We start from the raw sequence: 19,906 nt of genomic DNA on the forward strand, positions 1-19,906 counted from the left end.
CACCAGAACAGGTTTTCTTTATTTCTGACGCAGAACGCAAACTCTCTGGGATTCTGGGATTCAGGATCCTCCATGGGACTTGGGAACTGGGAACAGGATGAAAGCCAGGCACTGCAGCCCAGGTAAATATACTGCGCCCCTCGAGACGGTGAAACTCAGAAGCCCCTTCCAGCGGGGGTAAATAACTACTTTGGCACCAGTCTCCACACCTCCAAGTATCGGGGCGATGTCCCCAGAAGGCCTGCTCTTTTCATTTTCTCTGACATCGAATCAAAATGTCGCATCACGGCCTTGATGATGAAAAACACCGACAACTCCACAGCTGAATGTCCCCAGGGTTCAACATGGGATTGTACTTAAAAACACAACCAAATTCTTCTGAATTTATTCATGAAAAAGCGCACTGTTTTGCCAGGCTTAGCTGAAGATGAAGTAGAAAGTTTCGCTGCCTTTTAGAACTAAATAATAAAAATATTTTTAATAAAGTTATGCAGCACAACAGAAAATTTAAGTTTAAGAAAGTTTAAGAGTCACTGAAGGCATTTAGATTTCCTTTTATCTGATCTCTTGTCGCAACACAACTGTCTTTTTTTGCAAAGATGGCTCTGCTGTCAGCCTTGACACTTCCTGCTTCGAGATCTGCGTTCTGATTAGCTGAGTGAATACCCAGGCCTTCGCCTCAGCGAGCCCTGCAGCGGCAGGAAATGCTCGGAAGGCCCCCCTTATCCATCCTGACAGCCCTGAGTGGAGTCCCTGCTCTCCTGGATCAAGAGGAGGCAGCCGAGGTGGCTCGGGCATCTGGTGAGGATGCCTCCCCCCAGGCGCCTCGTGCTGGAGATGTACCGGGCACAGACCGCTGGGCAGAGACTCCAGGACAGACCCGGGACAAGCTTGGCTGTCCTGGGAATACCTGGGAATCCCCCAGGAGGAGCTGGAGACTGTTGAAGACTGGTCTACTCTGTTAACTCAGCAGTAGCAAGCAATTAGAAATTGAGGACGATGATGACGAGTCGAAGTAATTTGGTGAGGCAACTCCTGCAAAAGCCAGAGCTGTCGAGGGCGGGAACGGCAAAGCTGTTCAACCCTAGAGATTTCCACAATTAAGAGAGAAAGAAAGAGGACAGGGGCACAACGGGGCAAATGCGATACGCTGCACTGCACAGAAAGGCCACTGGGTGGCAGCATTCGCATACAGCAAAGTGTGGAGAGCCACCTGGAAGCACTTCCCAGTGGGCTGGAGCACTTCGTATTTGTATTTTACCACCTCAAAAAACGACAGAGAGCGGGGAGGAGGGGGCAGGCGTGAAGAGCCGCGCGACGGCGGAGGACCCCAGAGGCAGCTCACCATCTGTGCCCTGCTGACAGATGCACAGGTACATGTTGACCCGGTCCACGCAGCGGCCGCTGTTCTGGCAGGGGTTGCTCTGGCACTCGTTGATCTGCTCGCTGCAGATGGGCCCGGTGTAGCCCGGGTTGCACACGCAGGTGTAGGTGGCGATGCCGTCCACGCAGTGGCCGTGGTGGCAGGGGTCGGGCTTGCACTCGTCCACGTTCTGCTCGCACAGCAGTCCGGTGAACCCTGCGGAGAGACCGACGGGAGGGTGAGAGAGGGGGCGCGGCTGGGAGGAGGGGAGGACGGGGGGGCAGGTCAGAGCCGGACAGCGGGGCTGAGTGAGGGCCACACCCGGAGGAGCGGAGCAGAGCCAGGGGCCACAGCAAGAGCGAGACGTGGCTCTTCCTGCAGGCCCAGGGGTTTCTTTCCACTCGACGAGCAGCGGTTAACTGCTGTCCTTGTCACCATCACGCGGCTGCTGTGTCGCACAAGGGACAACAGGCTAAGCCCCTAAGAGGTTTAGCACGCTGGTGGATACGTGAACAGTTCAAAAGATCAGACCACCTGTACCACTGTCCTTTAGCAGACGGAGAGATCATAGAGATCCGCAGAGCACAACACGAAGAGTGAGCCGAGGAGAGGAGAAACCCACGCTAAGAAGGAAGAAGAAAGCTCACCTCCAGGGCTGTGGAGACTTGTACAGGTGAGCATGAGTACAGTTCCCTAACAAACTGAAGCAGGAGGCCACCCAGGAGGTTGTACACCATCAGTCAAGCCCTAGCCACCGCTGTACTGACGATACACTGTGCCTGGTGACCACCACAACTACGAAGCCGAGCAGCAGGCAGCCATTCGCGGGGCCAGCACAGCCTTCTCCTCAGACCAAAGCAGAACTGCTAACAGCCGCGGGCACTCCTCTGTGGCACAGTTACGTCCCTCCGAATTCCATCCAGCGACCAACAGGATTCAGGAAAAGAGAACCCAGCCGAGTGCTGAGTGGGTGGCTGTTCTGTGCACCAGCACCTCAATATTGCTACTGCTGCGCTTGCCTTTGCTGTTAACCAAAGGTCCCCTGTCTGCAAGCATGTATACGTACTGTAGTGAGGAGAGGAAACAGAAAAGGTCTGTTTTCTACTGCAGGGGTCTCCAGCCCTGCTCCTGAAGAGATTCAGTCCAGCAGGCTTAGTGGATCACCATTAAATCACCAGGTGTCATTAAGACGTATAGCATCTAAAAAACACTGTCAACCAGACCGGACGGGCCGAATGGCCTCTTCTTATGTGTGGATTTGTCCGTATGCTCTTTGTGAAAAGCACAAAACCTCTAACAAAGAGCTCACATACGAAAGTCGGACCACTGATGTTGTCGCAGCCACTTCCTCATACCCAAAGATCCGAGTTCCAAATATCCGAACGAGGAAGTCTGCAGCCATGAAAAGCCGTTACCTACACTGCCGCAAACTGACATCACAGTCACAAGTGACTTGTGAAAGGGATTGCTTCTCGCCCGGCTGATGGTTTGCGAAACAAGTCTGCGATGGACCAGCGCCCCCTCCAGGGAGGACCCTGCCTCACGCCTGCTGCTGGCTGGGATAGGCTCCGGCAACTTGGGCTGGCTGAAGTGGTTGGAAAATGGATGGATCTGAAGCTTTGCAGTGATCTACGCTGTGTGTGCACAGTTGCTATGTAAAGTCATACATTACCTCTTAAGGGAATTTCCCCCAAATCATCAATGTTAATAATCCCTTACACAAGAAACGTGTCACTGCTGTAGATTGCTGTAGGAGCAGAAAATGCCGGAGTTTAGTCATAAGCTTTGTGAAAAGCTAGATGTTTTTGGCACCTTAACACTATTTTAAGGCTTCCAGTAAAACACCTGGGCAGCTTGTTTTGCTCTGGGCCAGCAGTTCCAATATTCAGCTCAGCCTTTCAACTCAACCAGCAGTCCGCAGGAAAACAGCATCCTTCCAAGAAACCCAGATCATGCTTTTGCAGCGGAACATTTTTTTTAAAAGCCTTTTCCATTAAAATATTTTAAAACTGTCAATATCTTCAAATAGAGGAGTTATTCAAAAGTCGTCCTAATCCTACACATGCTCTCCTTGTTGTATACAGCTATAGGTTTCATACATTGTATCATTAAGAATGATGAATGGTTTTGTACCAAAAAACAATTGCTGCATTAATCAGTTCCACCTCTTTCACTCTGCTGCCTGTAATAGATGCGGCTTGTGATGGCATTCAAATATTGTTCCCTTGGACTAAGCCTAAGTCTTGCATGAAAACGTTGTTCCTTGTGTGCATTACCCGCAAATTCAATCCATATAAAAAGAACATACAGCTCAGTCACAAGAAACATGCCAAAGTCATCCGCATAATAATAATAATGGAGCTAGATCGACTGCACACTCTTTAAAAACTGAACTGGGGTAAAGATAATCACAGTGTGAATATCCCCCCCGAGAGTGAGGGATTACCTGCTGCTGTTATTTTCACCCGTTTTTTCCATGTTTTTAAAAACTGAGCAGATTAAGGTATTTCAACTCAATCGCAGGCAGAATGTTTTACAAAGGAGGAAACTGTAAACAGCCTGAATGGAAAATCTTAATCTTAACTGAAAGTGAGCTCAATGCTCTGCTGCCTGGAAGCTCCATCTAAGCAGCAGATAACACAAAGGTCTCTTTTTTTAAACAATGAGCCAAAAAAATCTGTCTATGTTGCCTTTGTGATACCTTCATGGAGCCAAGTACCTGCTTTATCTACTTTGTTAAGACCTTCATTTTTGTTTGTTTTTAAATAGGCGAAATCTCTCACTTGACCTCAGATCTGTGACTATCCAGTTGGGTTCTAGAAATCACGGTACATACAAGCCTATTCTGATGCTCCTTTGGAGGAATTCAGCCACTATCTACTTCATTGTGCCCACCCAAACCGGAATGGCCAATTCCCCCTGCCCACACACACTGGAATGGCCAATTCCCCCTGCCCACACAAACTGGAATGGTCAATTCCATGTACCTTCACAAACTGGAATGGCCAATTCCCCCTGCCCACACAAACTGGAATGGCCAATTCCGCATGCACACCCAAACTGGAATGGCCAATTCCCCCTGCCCACCCAAACTGGAATGGCCAATTTCATGTACCTTCATAAACTGGAATTCCCAATTCCACATGCACACCCAAACTGGAATGGCCAATTTCATGTACCTTTACAAACTGGAATTGCCAATTCTGCTTGAGGCAGCACCACCTGTAAAAGCACAGGGCTCCTCGGGATCCATTAAGAATCAATTTACTACAAGCTGGGGTTATGTAGAGTTGCAATAAATGATCCATAAATGCACAGGAGTGATCATACTAACTGTAACTTTAAGATGACTGAGTATCTCAAGGTCCTTTAGTTATGAGTTTGTGATCAATCTCAATTAAAAGCAAACTCACAGTTAAAGGGACATCCATGAAACCTTCGACTGCATAATTAAATCTAAAGCCTGACCCCAAGAACGCCCGCCATAGTATCACCAAAAAGCCAAAAGGACAGAGTCAGATTCGCCAGCTGAAACTAAGGCCTGTAATTGTTATGATTTGGAAAACACACCACCAGATTCATTTTGTTACGGTACCCACATCTGTTTTCTTAATTTCCCACAAATTTAAATAGGACACACTGTACTTTTCTTATGAAGTACTTCTTTTTTGGTCTAAATGTGCAATATTATATCCGATTTGGAATCTTCATTGGGGTTGTGTTGTTGTTGGGGTCCCTGTATACTCTATATATGCCTTTAAAAAGGAATATAGAAGACCATGAGCAGCGGTTAAGTAGCGTAAACCTGCCAGGGAGACACGCCATGTACTGAGCTTGAGTTAATAACTGTGAGTGGGTGAGCGTTTGCATGCTGAATGGGTGTCTGTGTTCTGTTAATACACTGTGTGTGTGTGTGTGGTTCGCACGCGCGCGTGTGTGGAAGTGCTGTTGCGTGCGGGTAGTGGCGCCTTTGAATAATCTGTGCCACAGGGGATACTTGGATTATGTTTGAGAAGCTGATGAACGTCAGCATCAGCCGCAGTTGTAGAAATATCTATCCGCTGAAGGGGCAGAGCCATGAGAGGATGCTGTCCGGGAACACAGCAGCCAGTCGGCACAAGGCAGGCACGACAGTGTGACTAACCAGCCCCGCCACAGTCACAGCCCCACACAGACCGGGGAGCACGAGTCCTGTTACAGGCACCAGGCACTCTGCTCCTCTGTGTTATCAAGATCTCTGACGGGGAGCTCGACGGCTACATCTCTTCCTCAAGTCTCTCGCACGGGTCTGTGCACGTGTGACTCTTCCTGTGCGAGAGCGTGTGCCTTGTGTCTCTGTACACCAGCACGTGTCTTAAACGCTAAATCACGTGGGACACCTCTGCCCACATTTCTGCACCAGTATCCAGAAACCTTTACTACTATGACCGTGTAGATTCCAAAGCCTTCAATGGGATAGAGTCTTCATCTCTTAAGGATTCCATATGCATTCTAATGCTTGTATAAAAATAGCCAATTCGTTGACTTCATTTATCCGAGCCAAGAATATTCAGAAGTTGCGCTCCTCACCTGCCATGCCCACTCCCACTCAGGACCAGGGGTCTGCTGTACTAACAGGATCTCATCCTGGATCCAGGCTACTGTCCTGATCTTAACTTGAGTTTGTTGGATCAGGCTCAGAATCTGACCCTGCTCTCAGGCAGGATCACAGCTTGATCAGCGTGGCTTTAAGAAGCACTGAACACTGCGGTGCTACTGACAAATTAGGGTGCTGGCAAAGATTTTGAAGACCATAAACAGGGCAGAAAGGCCCTATCTTTCAGTGTTTCAATATTTATGACAGTGCATGTTTCACTGCACATGTACACAATGACATTAATAATTCTATAACTGGATTATAATGAGGGGGGCAAAATGGTGCACTGGTTAGCAATGCCTGTTCTTGCTGTTGAATCCCACTGACCTTGCTCAGAAAGTACCACCCCCACCCCCCATGCCTTCGGCGTGCCTGATCACTCTTGTTGTTTTAGACCAGCAGCTAGAGGAATGTGAGGCTGGAATAGGAGCTAGGAGACTTTACCATCTAGCTCTGCCCAGTGTCAGTGATTATAGCACCACCTACACAAAGCAGCCATTGAGAATGGGGAACACAAGCATTCAATGCAAGTACTAGAAACTGAATATAAGCATTCAGAATCATCAAAAGTCATCAAACTTACTAAGTCAACCCAGTGCACTTCATCAGAACAGACCAGGGCACACAAACCAGAGGGCACTGGTAGAAGCTACGTTGAAGCTGAAGCTGAGAACAAGATACACTTCTTTACCCAAAGAGTTGTGAGGACATGGACCAACTACCCAACATGGTGTTGAAGCCGATAGCCTGGTTTCTTACAAGAAATGGCTGGATAAGACTCTCAGGCCACAAGACCACACAGGCTAGATGGACTGACTTTCCATCTGAAATCTGTCTTGTGTTCTTGGGAAGACACTGTGTCTGTGCTGCCCAAATAGGAGCTATTGGCCCCTCCTTAGTCCACCCTAAGTAATATACACATGCCAAGGTCTCAGTCTTCCTGTGCATACATCTTATTACACACGTGTGCCAGCACACACAGGCGGTCGTGTGCGTGTGATGGCGAGCGTCATACCTTCAGCACAGTTGCATTCGTAGCCATTGGGCCGGTCGATACACTTGGCTCCGTTATGGCAAGGAGTGCTGGCACATTCATCATTGTCCACCTGGCACATCTCCCCACTGAACCCTGAGAGAGAGAGAGGGGGAAGAAGTGGGTGAGCAGTCTGTTGTGCTGGGGCTGGAGTCTCGGTAAGTCGGGAGATGGTGGAACAGAGAGAGAGGTGGAGGAAGAAGACGACAGGGGCGGACCTGCCGGGCAGTGGCAGATGAAGTGGTTGATCCGGTCCTGGCAGCGCCCGTTGTTCAGGCAGGGGCTGCTGGCGCACTCGTTAATGTCCGTCTCGCAGTGAAGACCCGTATAGCCTGGGGAGACAGACAGACATGGTGATCTCACAGTGAAAGTTTAAAAAAAAACATCATACACCAATGAATTGAAAACTACCTATTAGCATCCATGCCGAGAACTAGGAGACCACACGACAAGAGGCTTCTGCAGCTTTTTTCAAGGTCTATACCACTAAAACCAGGAGAACATTGTGTCACCTCGGTGCTGCTCCCTCACAGCGGACATGTTACTATAGGACCTCAGTACAACTAGCAATCGAGTTTTCCTGCTTCATAAATGATTAGCCAGTGGCTATAAAAGTCCCTGCATTGAATTATCATTGATGCTTATTTGCGGCATGGCTAAATCCAGGATGCACTGGGACAAGGCCTCGGGGTGGAGTGGACACGACGAGCCTGTCCTCCGGACCGCAGGGACCCCCCGCCCTCTCGTCGTACCCGGCATGCAGATGCAGGTGTAGGCCCCGATCTGGTCCAGGCAGGTGGCGTCGTTCTGGCAGGGCGAGGAGTGGCACTCGTTGACGTCGCTCTCGCAGCGTGGGCCCTCGTAGCCGCTGGCGCACTCGCAGGCGAAGGAGCCGTCCGTGTTCACGCAGCGGCCGCCGTGCTCGCAAGGGTTCGGGCCTGGCACGGGGGGGGGGGGGGGGGTAGAGAAAGAGAAAGAGCACAGTCAGCACGGGCGGTTTCGACAACGGGGGCGGGCGCGGCATCACAGGGGGCGGGCGCGAGGGCGCATCCTCACCGATGGAGCACTCGTCGATGTCTTCGTTGCAGGAGTTGCCCTTATAGCCTGGGGGGCACGTGCAGGCAAACTTGCCGTTCAGGGGGTTGGTGTCGCACACGGAGCCCTGGCGGCAGGGGTTGCTGATGCACGCGTCATCCAGGTGGCACAGCAGACCTGCCGACGCAGCGACAGCAACATGAGTCACCTGACAGCCGCCCCTTAGAGGCGAATCTGAACTTGCTCCTTCAGGGTTCCGAGTAAAACAGTTTTACAATTGCCATTAAAACCCGTTGATGGCCATTTGGAATCCTGTGCCTTTTTAAAGACGTTTTCTTTTCATTTTAACCACTACCTTAAATATTAATTCTACCTTGCATACAAACAAATCCACATACTGCTTTTAAAGCAGCACAATGTGGTTTTTACAGCTGTTGTGTATTGTCAAGGCCTTTATCACTCTGTGTATGAATATCTCAAATGCATCTAATTTACTGAAATCTTGAGGTGAACAAAAGCACCCCTTGTGGCCGGAGGAGCACAGGTACACTAGTGTAGCACTCCTGCACAAAGAAGAAACTTATGAGCCTTAGTTCCACTGACTGTACATCCCCTAATGGAAGGACATATACCTCACTTCTCTAGCTTCTGGGTGTTCCACTGCCCAGATCTCGATCTTGGGGGGGGGGCAAGAAGCACAGGCCAGATGTACCCAAATCCATTCTTGAGAAATCACTATCAAGTATGAGCTAATGGCTCGTTCATTTTTTAAAAATCACCGCATTTAAAACGTGACGTCTTCCGAGACCAAGCCCAGGTAGTGAGGATTATTTATGCTTTGTGCTCTGCATCTTCAACATCATGTGAAGTTGGTGCATAACTGTCAGTGGCCCGATGCCGATCGCCAAAAATCTGTGGAACGGGCCAAGCAGTTTCGCAGTTGATCTTGCAGGACATCCCGGCAGATTATTTCCAGTGCAGATGTGCATGCAGCCTATGCCGTAATCCCAGGGATATCTTCGAAACGGTTCGAAATGTTAGAAAAACATGACATACCCCATTCTGGCACCGAATATGTTTTGTCACATCAGGCACTAGTGAAGACTGTGAATTGGGTCTTCAAGGCTGGTGTGCCGCTGTCAAATAAACGCTGATGATGCGCAACACTGCGCTACACCAGGACATTCGGCCCACGATTCCCCTCAGAAACAGGCAAGCACGGGAGTCGCTACTGGAACCCCGCAACGGGAAACGGGAAACGGGAAACGGGAAACGGGAAATGGGAAACGGGACTGGCACCTGTTTTTCCGGGGGGACATTTGCAGTAGAAGGAGGCCACGCGGTCGATGCAGGTGGAGCCCGTGGTGCAGGGGGCGGCGGCGCAGTCGTCGATGTTCTCGCTGCAGTCCTGCCCGCTCCAGCCGTTGACGCACACGCAGTTGTACGAGCCCGGCACGTTGCTGCACGTGCCCCCGTTCTGGCAGGCGTTGGGCTGCAGCCGGCACTCGTCCACGTCCTCCGTGCAGAACTGGCCTGGGGGAGGAGGGGCAGGGAGACCGTGAGGCGGAGAGGCAGGGATAAAAAGACACGACTAGGAGAGAGACGGGGAGAAACGCAAGACCAGCAGGGGCGGAGACAGACGTGGGAGAGAGAGAACCGACTTCGGAAGGGGGAAGAGAACGAGACTCTGGTTACATTTTGTAAGAGGTGGGGAAGGTATGTGCCCCTGGCCTCCGAGAAACTAGCTCTCATGATGGGGTCACAAACAGTCCTGTGGCTCCACCCCAAAAGCCTGAAACTTCAAACCCTTGAAAACAACTGCAGGACGATGCAAATTTGCATGTAGTTAACCATTTTCATTAAAGGATCTGCCTTATCAAAACTGGTGGAACTGTTCTGCCCTTACCTGGTTTAAATAATTGAGTACGTCGTTATATAGATTTAAATGAGCTTTTTATGCTGGTTTGAATAAGGGTTCCTGCTGAAGGCAATGATTTAAAACAGGAGTTTCTTTACCAAAATGATCCCCTCTTTCCCATCCCCCACCTTGTCTGGAGACTTGCGTATGTGCCAGTGATACAGAAAGATTTGGTCAGGCTAGAGGGCACACTGCCAGCACTCCTGAGAGATCCACTGACACAGCACTTTGAATGCAGTCCCAGTCACGTTGCGTATAGCACGCTGTCTGCTTACTACAGCCAACTCTCCCTATCTCCTATTTCTCCTCTTCCTTCTCTGTCCAACTCTCCTTCATTATCTCTCTTCCCCTCTCTGCTTCTTATCTCTCTATCCCCAACAGGTACATGAGCAAGCCTGGCTGTCTACCCCCACCAGACGCACGTTCACCTGGCTGTCTACCCCTCTACCTCCACCAGACAAACGCTCGCCTGGCTATCTACCCCCACCAGACACATGCTTACCTGGCTGTCTACCCCTCTACCTCCACCAGACAAACGCTCGCCTGGCTATCTACCCCCACCAGACACATGCTCACCTGGCTATCTACCCCTCTACCTCCACCAGGCACAAGCTCACCTGGCTGTCTACCCCTCTACCTCCACCAGGCACACACTCACCTGGCTGTCTACCTACACAAGGCACACACACACCTGCCTCTCTACCCTCACCATACACACTTACCTGTCCACTCTGGCGGACACTGGCAGTTGTAGGTGTTGACTCCATCCATGCAAGTGCCTCCATTCTGGCACTGGTGATTGGGACAGTCATCGATGTTGTTCTCACAATTCGTCCCATTGAAGCCTGCAAGCATGGAAACAGAGATAGGGAAAAGGAGAAAGAGGGGGAGATAAAGAATACAAAAAAGAGAGCAAGAGGTGACTATGAAATGCCTGTTCTCAGTCCAACAGTAACAGAAGGCTTCAGTGTTGAAAGGGACATTATGTTTGTTTTCAAATACAACAGCAGACGTGAGGTAGGTGGAAAGGCATTCTCCTTCCCTGTGTTTACGCGTATCACAATGAAAATAAAAATCTGTGTTACCACTGCTCTGTCCTATCCCTTCCATCCAGTATCTGCACCTGCACCCATCAACCACCAGAGACACCCCTTCCTCTGTCACTTAATCCTTCCCACAGAATGTCAGGAACTGGAGAACACTGATTTTTGATCAGGGCATAGGTTGTTCACTCTGTGAAACTGGGACCTAAATTCTGTAAGGGTTACAGGTTGATGAATATCAAATACAGCCTCCTTTCTCTGAACTTAACATAAGAACAGTTACAAACAAGAGGAGACATCTACTAAACCCCTAACCTGTGTTGTAGTTAGTAGCTAATTCATTCGCATCAAGCTGTTTCTTGAAAAAAGCCAGGGTAAAGGCTTCAACAGCCTGGCTGTGTGGCTTGTTCCAGACACCCTCAAGCTCTTGAAGTTTCACTGGGAGGAAATCCCACCGCCTTAACTCAATCAGTTCTTCACCAGAGCCTGAACTGCAGCCAAACAAACTGACCCAACCAGTCTGGATTCCTCTGCACTGACACACACCAGGCCAGGAAGTGGCTTGGGATTCTGCAACTTCTCTATCACACAGTCTGTCTGTTTCTCTCACGACTTCTGCTCCCACCACCTCTTCTGTGCAGCACGCCTCTCTTTTTCTCAATCGCCCTTCTTCCTTTGGCTTTCTGTGCTGTATCTGCACTCGTCCTCACTCTCTCGTTCACCGCCCTGCTACATCCCTCTCGCCTTTGACGGCTCCTTTGTGCATTTTTATTTTTCATTCCGCTGACGTCTCTCTTTAACTTTTCAGAACCATCACACAGCCAAACGACAACGTGCAGAAGAAGCTAACGTTTAAAACCCTTTAAGGCGAGCTACATAATAGCTTGTTACGTGGAGCGGTGGTTCTGTGGCTAAGGATCCGAGCCTGTGGCTGGAAGGCTGCCGGTTCGTATCCCGCGGCCGGCAGAGGAATCCTACTCCGTTGGGCCCCTGAGCAAGACCCTTACCCCCCACTGCTCCAGGGGCGCCGTATAAATGGCTGACCCTGCGCTCTGACTCCAAGCTTCTCTCCCTGTCTGTGTGTCTCATGGAGCGTGAGTTGGGGTATGCGAAAAGACAAATTCCTAATACAAGAAATTGTATACGGCCAATAAAGTGATCTTGTATCTTATCTTAATAAGCAATAGATTTCTCTCACTGCCTTTCCCCCTCAGCATGGCTTTCAATCCCATCTCCTTCTTCCCTGTTCGGCTGGGTCTTGCCAGGGAAAGGCGTCGCCACACAGCAGGAGCTGACTGCCCGACTGACCGATGGGCCGATGACAGCCCCTCACCTGGAAGGCAGTGGCACTCATAGGAGCGGTCCGAGGTCTGCCGGCAGGTTCCCCCGTTGAGGCACGGCGAGGGGTTGCAGGGCTGGTACACGCTCTCGCAGTGGTGGCCGGTGTGGCCCGCCTGGCACTGGCAGCGGTACGACCCGGGCGTGTTGAGGCAGACGCCCTTGTTGCGGCAGGGCATCGAGGCGGCGCACTCGTCGATGTCGTTCCGGCAGGTGGCGCCCGCGTAGCCGGGCGGGCAGGCGCAAGAGAAACGAGACCCGGGGAGCGTGGAGCACGCGCCGCCGTTCTCGCAGGGGCTGGAGGCGCAGGTGTCTACCTGCTCACAGTCCTGACCTGGGGGGTTCGGGGAGAGGGCAGAGAGGTGCAGGCTTGTAATCCCGTACCCTGGACCATGCCTGCTCGTGTGCACCGCGAACAGACACGATCATACATGACGCAAAACGCAACAATGAACTCGGTGCTCAGCTGTGCGGTAGAAACTGATGTCTTACCAGTCCAGCCCACGGGACACAGGCACTGGTATTTGTCCAGTGTCAGCAGGCGGCACTCGCCGTTGTTCTGGCAGGTGTTGTTGGGGTGACATGGTGTCCGGAGGGCCGTCTCGCACTGGCTGCCCGTGTATCCCAGGGGGCAAAGGCAGCTGGTCTCCACCAGCACCCCCTTCAGCGTGGCGCTGCAGTTTCCCCCGTTCTGACAGGAGTCCTGGCGGCAGGGGTTTCTGTGCTGGCAGTACTCCCCCAGGAAGCCGGAGACACAACTGCGGGTACAGGAACGCACAGGCACGCGTCAGACATCGTGGCGGAGGAAGAGCTTCGTTTCCCTGCCCCTGCTGACAGCGGCCGCCACCCCTAGGAAGGGGTGCACAGCCAGATGGAGACGTGAACATTGCGTTACTGTGCGTGTTCTGCTTTTCACTGCCTGTCACGTGCACAGGCCCACCACACTGATAACTGATCCCCCATCGCAGACAAACGAGCAGGCCCCGAAAGCAAAGGACTGCTATGGACTCGCTGCCTGCAGCTTTTCAAATATGCTAACTTGCACTGCAGACTTGAGGAAGTCATTTTTCAGATGTGTTAAAACTGCTGGCTACAGAAGTGTCAATCTAATAAGTTAACTCGTGAAACTGCACACTGCCGTATGAACAGTGCAATAACATGAGTCGAGTTATCTAAAAGATGTCAACATAATGCACTGTGGATCTGAAGTAAGCAGTGCAGTGCAAGCACACAGGTACCTCACGCTGCGAAATGAGCAATATTTCATACAGTACTCATATTATACGAAGGAAAGAAGACAAGAAGTAAGAAATATGACACCTAAAGTTTAGAAAGGTCACCTAACGAGCAAAAAACACCACTGAACTTGCCAGGCTGCTCAACGTTATAATCTACAAGTGTGACAGGAACTACAGGGAAGCTAATCTCTTTCATTCAGATTGCGAAACTAAACTAACTCTTTGGCATGCATCAAACTAGTCAATTATGGACTACAACTGTTTACTTGATCCCAAAACAGAAAAAAACACATTCTCAACACACGCAAGAGCTGGTAATACTTACAAAAGTGTCGACCTTTTGGGGTTTTGTGGGGGGTGATATGTGACATCTCTAGAAACAGCACGAGTAAATGTTTGTTTACTGCAAAGCCTGAGTTACTATTATTCATTTCATATATTCTATGCTACAACAACTTCTAATCAAGTACAATTCTCAATTGAATGTACTGACCATTCTAGAACGGTTGATTTGATGACTGATTCATCAGAGAACATCAAAGGCATTTGTCCTAAGTTCCAGAAGCGCTTGCCTACACAAAGGGTTGCGTGGGTATGGAACAAGCTGCCCAGCCTTGTTCCTGAAGCCGATACCTTGGTTTCTTTCAAAACAGAGCTGTTTCAGATGCCTGGATCGATTAATGACTGATTATCCATAGGGCTAGGTGGGTCAAAGGGCCTCCTTTTGTTCTTGTTGTCAAGCATTCTAACTTATTTTACGGTCTTAAACGTGTCTGTTAGCCCGCCCGCAGGATTGATGGTTTTTAAATCCAGATCACACTTTCACAGCGGCGCGCGCGGGTGCTCACTGTGTCAGCAAAGCACAGCACTGCTCTGGCCGTAGCCAGGATATGACTATGGTGCAGGCTTTCAGATGCCGGTCTTCTAATCTCGAAAGACAGACGACACCAAAAATAAACCGAGCTGAAGCCCGCAGGCAGACAGAGCAGTCAGCTGAGGGAGAATCACCTGCACCTTCAGGAAACACTGAGCCGGACAAGCACTAAAATAAACGCCGGGACCTCGAAAAAGACATCTTTACTGTAGCGTATGAAAGCCTTTTCTTTGGCAACCAGAATATTGTGTGACTTGAGATTTCAGGGCTGCCTTAGTTCTGGGCCTGGGAGACAACAGCAGTTCAGACAACAGACAACAGCAGATCAGCAGCACCAGGAGTAGTGTTCCCTGTATGTACAGTGTATAAGTTTTTCTAAAGAGGAGCATAAGGAGTCAGGAATCTTCTGGCTGGGAGCTCTAAGGAACTGAACTGGAGAGATAGGGAAGATCCTATTGCTAGGTGAGACACCGGACACCTTGCATTCTGAGTTTACGGAATATTGTGGAAAAACGAGGCGAATATTCAATTGTTCCAACCCGACCGATTGCTACTGTACATTCAACTCATATGAATCGTAGGACAAGACTGTCAGGACAGCCAAAGAAAACGTTGGCTATCCATTGGCTATCGCGTCGGACATTTCTGTGAACTTTTCGACCACTGTAAGGTTTTTTGTGTATCGCAAAACTGCATTGGACTTCTCATGGTGGACTACTGTGCAAGAAGGGCAAATAAAGTCCCACAGCCCTGTTTGTAGGACATTACCCTTGCCTCAGCTCTCCCAGCCTGTCTTTTATTAGCCAGTCTAGAGCGCGGGCCGCAGTCTGGAGACCACACGCCCAGGACTGCAGGTGTGGGCGCCGCAGGGGGAGCCTGGGCCGACATCTGACTGGGAAGGGCCTGGAACTCTTGGTGTCAAGGGATCAGAGCTTTTATTGGGTGAAAACCAGCAAGGCCAGAGTTCCCCTCGAACCCTGGCTCACCCTGCATGGCACAGACATCAGGCTGATCTCACTTCCTTCCCTGCCCTTTCACAAACAACAGGAAATGCGACACTGAAGGCAGCCGCATGCCCCTGTCTCTGTTGTCTTCTTTAAAGTGGGGTTGAGCCGGGTGACTCAAAAGTACATTTAACAGTCTGACTGGGGAATGGCACGGTTGAAACAGAGAGAGAGAGAGGGGCCTGTGCAAAGCAGAACTGGCTGTGCCCTCGTGCTCCTCTGTGACCTGGCAAGAGCCTAACCACATCCTGTTCATAGTGAATAGCAGAAACGCACTTTGACTTCGAACAGCTCAACACACACTGCCTTGGTCAAGCGGAGCACACACACGGTCTCAATATAGCTCCATTGTGGGCGTCAGTACAATCAAACATACACACTGCTTCAGCTTGGTCAACTCGTGCACATTGCTTCAATGCACCTCGATACAGTCACACACCAGTTTAACACCTTTAATCACAGACACAATACAGCTCAGCACACACACTACTCCTCAGCACACTCTACCTGTTAATACAGATCGTCACAGACACGCTGCCTTAATCCTCCTCGGCACACTCTATCTTTTAATATAGTTCACCACAGACATGCTGCCTTATTCCTCCTCAGCACACACTAGCTGTTAATACAGCTCGCCACAGACATGCTGCCTTAGTCCTCCTCAGCACACTATATCTGTTAATACAGATCGTCAAAAACACGCTGCCTTAGTCCTCCTCAGCACACTCTACCTGTTAATACAGCTCGCCACAGACACGCTGCCTTAGTCCTCCTCAGCACACTCTACCTGTTAATACATCTCGCCACAGACACGCTGCCTTAGTCCTCCTCAGCACACTCTACCTGTTAATACAGCTCGCCACAGACACGCTGCCTTAGTCCTCCTCAGCACACTCTACCTGTTAATACATCTCGCCACAGACATGCTGCCTTAGTCCTCCTCAGCACACTCTACCTGTAAATACAGCTCGCCACAGACACGCTGCCTTAGTCCTCCTCAGCACACTCTACTTGTTAATACAGCTCGCCACAGACACGCTGCCTTTGTCCTCCTCAGCACAGACACACCACCCTAGTCCAGTTCAGCTCAATCTACCAGTTAAAACAGAACTGCAATCTCAACTTCTCAGACCGCTTATTAAATCTCGGTTACAAAATAAAATAATTGATGTCATCGCAAAATTTGACAAATTCTGAATTGAGCACAAAATTGTGAACTTTGTGAAAGTACTGTAGAGTCGCCATATTGTTGCAAACTCCTGGTCTCATCACGGGCGAGAGAAAGAGTTCACGTGAATTGGAATGTGAAGCAGCCCTTCCTGCTAACTAGTCATTGAAATGACTAATGTAATGTGATGTACGAGCAAATAAATACAGGTTTAGCAGCAGACATTTTACTGCAGAAATGTTCCAACGTGAACTATATGCAGAGTTATCTAGCAAGTTGGCAAAACTGTCTCAAAGACGAGAGCAATATTCCTACTGGATTAAAAATCAATGTGTTCCCAAGTGTGCTTGCTTACACATCTAATAGGGCTGCTTCACATCACCGGACGTTTTGTTGCCTCGTTCTGATTCTCAGAACATGGTGCTGCCCATTCTGGAAATTGAATCTATTTTGTGATGTAAATTGGAGGTTTAAGACGTTACTGTGTGCATTTTACTCTCATTGCGGTTTGACATTCACTCATCAATGCCGATTCTTTCTAACCCCGAAGTACAAAGATAGCATTGCAGCTCCCCTTTAGTACAGCTCTCCACTGACATGCTGGCTTAGTCCAGCTCCACACAGACACACTGCCTAATTCCAGCTCAGCTCACTCTACCTGTTAATACAGATCGTCACAGACACGCTGCCTTAATCCTCCTCAGCACACTCTACCTGTTAATACAGATCATCACAGACACGCTGCCTTAGTCCTCCTCAGGAGATTCTACCTGTTAATACAGATCGTCACAGACACGCTGCCTTAATCCTCCTCAGCACACTCTACCTGTTAATACAGATCATCACAGACACGCTGCCTTAGTCCTCCTCAGGAGATTCTACCTGTTAATACAGATCGTCACAGACACGCTGCCTTAATCCTCCTCAGCACACTCTACCTGTTAATACAGATCATCACAGACACGCTGCCTTAGTCTTCCTCAGGAGATTCTACCTGTTGATACAGATCTTCACAGACACGCTGCCTCAATCCTCCTCAGGAGATTCTACCTGTTGATACAGATCGTCACAGACACGCTGCCTCAATCCTCCTCAGCACACAGACACTACTCTTGTCCAGCTTGACGCACACTGCATCACTGCACCACTCAACATACACTAACTTAAAACAGATTAAAACACACTGCGCTTTAATCCAGGTCAACAATTACACACACACTGCCTCCACATGTCTCCACACATGTACACCACCTCAACACATCTTCACACACAAATGGTCAGGTAACCCTTAGCATCCTAGAAGAACTATTCAGTTTACCCTTTATACTCAGATTCTGTTCCCATTCTAGGGCAGTAAGGCACTGTTCCCATCTCTCTTCCGGCACTTCAGTGAAAGTGAAAAGTCTCTCACCTTTCTACAGAACTGGAAAAGCAGAGCTGCTGCAGTTTCCCTGGGGCTTGTGCATGAGATGGAGAAATAACACCCCTCTCTCTCCCCTGCAGCCAGCAGGCCTGGTGTGTCATGGCTCTGTGCTGGGCCTGCTGTCAGGTGTGCTAAGGCACGCTGTCTGGGGACACGCCGACACGCCCGCCGTTCGCCAGCCACCTGCCGCCCTCCATACCTGTCCCCTGCCCCTCGCCCCAGTCAGCGCCTATTGTCCCGGGATCACAGTATGCCACAGCCCCCTGGGACGTCCAGGTAACCAAAACCGGTCGGGGCTGGAAGAGATGCACATCTCCACACAATGGCTCATTGAGGAGCCTCCCAGGATCAAAGAAGCACACCCGTCACTGCTCCGGTTACACTGTGCTGATCAACACAGAGGGCTCCTGATGCACACTGTCCAACACAGCGGGCTCCTGATGCACACTGTCCAACACAGCGGGCTCCTGATGCACACTGTCCAACACAGCGGGCTCCTGATGTACACTGTCCAACACAGCGGGCTCCTGATGCACACTGTCCAACACAGCGGGCTCCTGATGCACACTGACCAACACAGCGGGCTCCTGATGCACAATGACACACACAGCGGGCTCCTGATGGACACTGTCCAACACAGCGGGCTCCTGATGTACACTGTCCAACACAGCGGGCTCCTGATGCACACTGTCCAACTCAGCGGGCTCCTGATGGACACTGTCCAACTCAGCGGGCTCCTGATGGACACTGTCCAACACAGCAGGCTCCTGATGCACACTGTCCAACTCAGAGGGCTCCTGATGGACACTGTCCAACACAGCGGGCTCCTGATGTACACTGTCCAACACAGCAGGCTCCTGATGCACACTGTCCAACTCAGAGGGCTCCTGATGTACACTGTCCAACACAGCGGGCTCCTGATGCACACTGTCCAACTCAGCGGGCTCCTGATGGACACTGTCCAACTCAGCAGGCTCCTGATGCACACTGTCCAACACAGCAGGCTCCTGATGCACACTGTCCAACTCAGAGGGCTCCTGATGTACACTGTCCAACACAGCGGGCTCCTGATGCACACTGTCCAACTCAGCGGGCTCCTGATGGACACTGTCCAACTCAGCAGGCTCCTGATGCACACTGTCCAACACAGCAGGCTCCTGATGCACACTGTCCAACACAGCGGGCTCCTGATGGACACTGTCCAACACAGCGGGCTCCTGATGCACACTGTCCAACTCAGCGGGCTCCTGATGCACACTGTCCAACACAGCGGGCTCCTGATGAACACTGACACACACAGCGGGCTCCTGATGGACACTGTCCAACACAGCGGGCTCCTGACGCACACTGACACACACAGCGGGCTCCTGATGCACACTGTCCAACACAGCGGGCTCCTGATGCACACTGACACACACAGCGGGCTCCTGATGGACACTGTCCAACACAGCAAGCTCCTGATGCACACTGACACACACAGTGGGCCCCTGATGCACACTGACCAACACAGCGGGCTCCTGATGCACACTGACCAACACAGCGGGCTCCTGATGCACACTGTCCAACACAGCGGGCCCCTGATGCACACTGTCCAACACAGCGAGCTCCTGATGCACACTGACCAACACAGCGAGCTCCTGATGCACAATGACACACACAGCGGGCTCCTGATGCACACTGTCCAACACAGCGGGCCCCTGATGCACACTGACACACACAGCGAGCTCCTGATGCACACTGACACACACAGCGGGCCCCTGATGCACACTGTCCAACACAGCGGGCTCCTGATGGACACTGTCCAACACAGTGGGCTCCTGATGGACACTGTCC

At 50.6% G+C, this 19,906-nt stretch overlaps 1 protein-coding gene across 2 annotated transcripts in view; it reads right to left on the reverse strand.

Annotated features, from left to right (window-relative positions):
• The window catches only part of notch2 (notch receptor 2), a 72,343-nt gene that overhangs the window by 25,860 nt on the left and 26,577 nt on the right, over window positions 1-19,906 (reverse strand). For both annotated transcript variants that reach the window (XM_088927609.1, XM_088927608.1), the window contains exons 3-11: window positions 12,859-13,124; window positions 12,362-12,700; window positions 10,708-10,830; window positions 9,367-9,600; window positions 8,089-8,244; window positions 7,785-7,970; window positions 7,251-7,364; window positions 7,015-7,128; window positions 1,346-1,579 (exon numbers count right to left, since the gene is read on the reverse strand). In XM_088927609.1, the coding sequence (XP_088783735.1) occupies window positions 1,346-1,579; window positions 7,015-7,128; window positions 7,251-7,364; window positions 7,785-7,970; window positions 8,089-8,244; window positions 9,367-9,600; window positions 10,708-10,830; window positions 12,362-12,700; window positions 12,859-13,124 (1,766 nt within the window). The remainder of the gene's footprint in view (window positions 1-1,345; window positions 1,580-7,014; window positions 7,129-7,250; window positions 7,365-7,784; window positions 7,971-8,088; window positions 8,245-9,366; window positions 9,601-10,707; window positions 10,831-12,361; window positions 12,701-12,858; window positions 13,125-19,906) is intronic.

The sequence above is a fragment of the Atractosteus spatula genome, chromosome 11 (genome assembly GCF_055471065.1).
Source record: "Atractosteus spatula isolate fAtrSpa1 chromosome 11, fAtrSpa1.hap1, whole genome shotgun sequence".
Lineage (NCBI taxonomy): Eukaryota > Metazoa > Chordata > Actinopteri > Semionotiformes > Lepisosteidae > Atractosteus > Atractosteus spatula.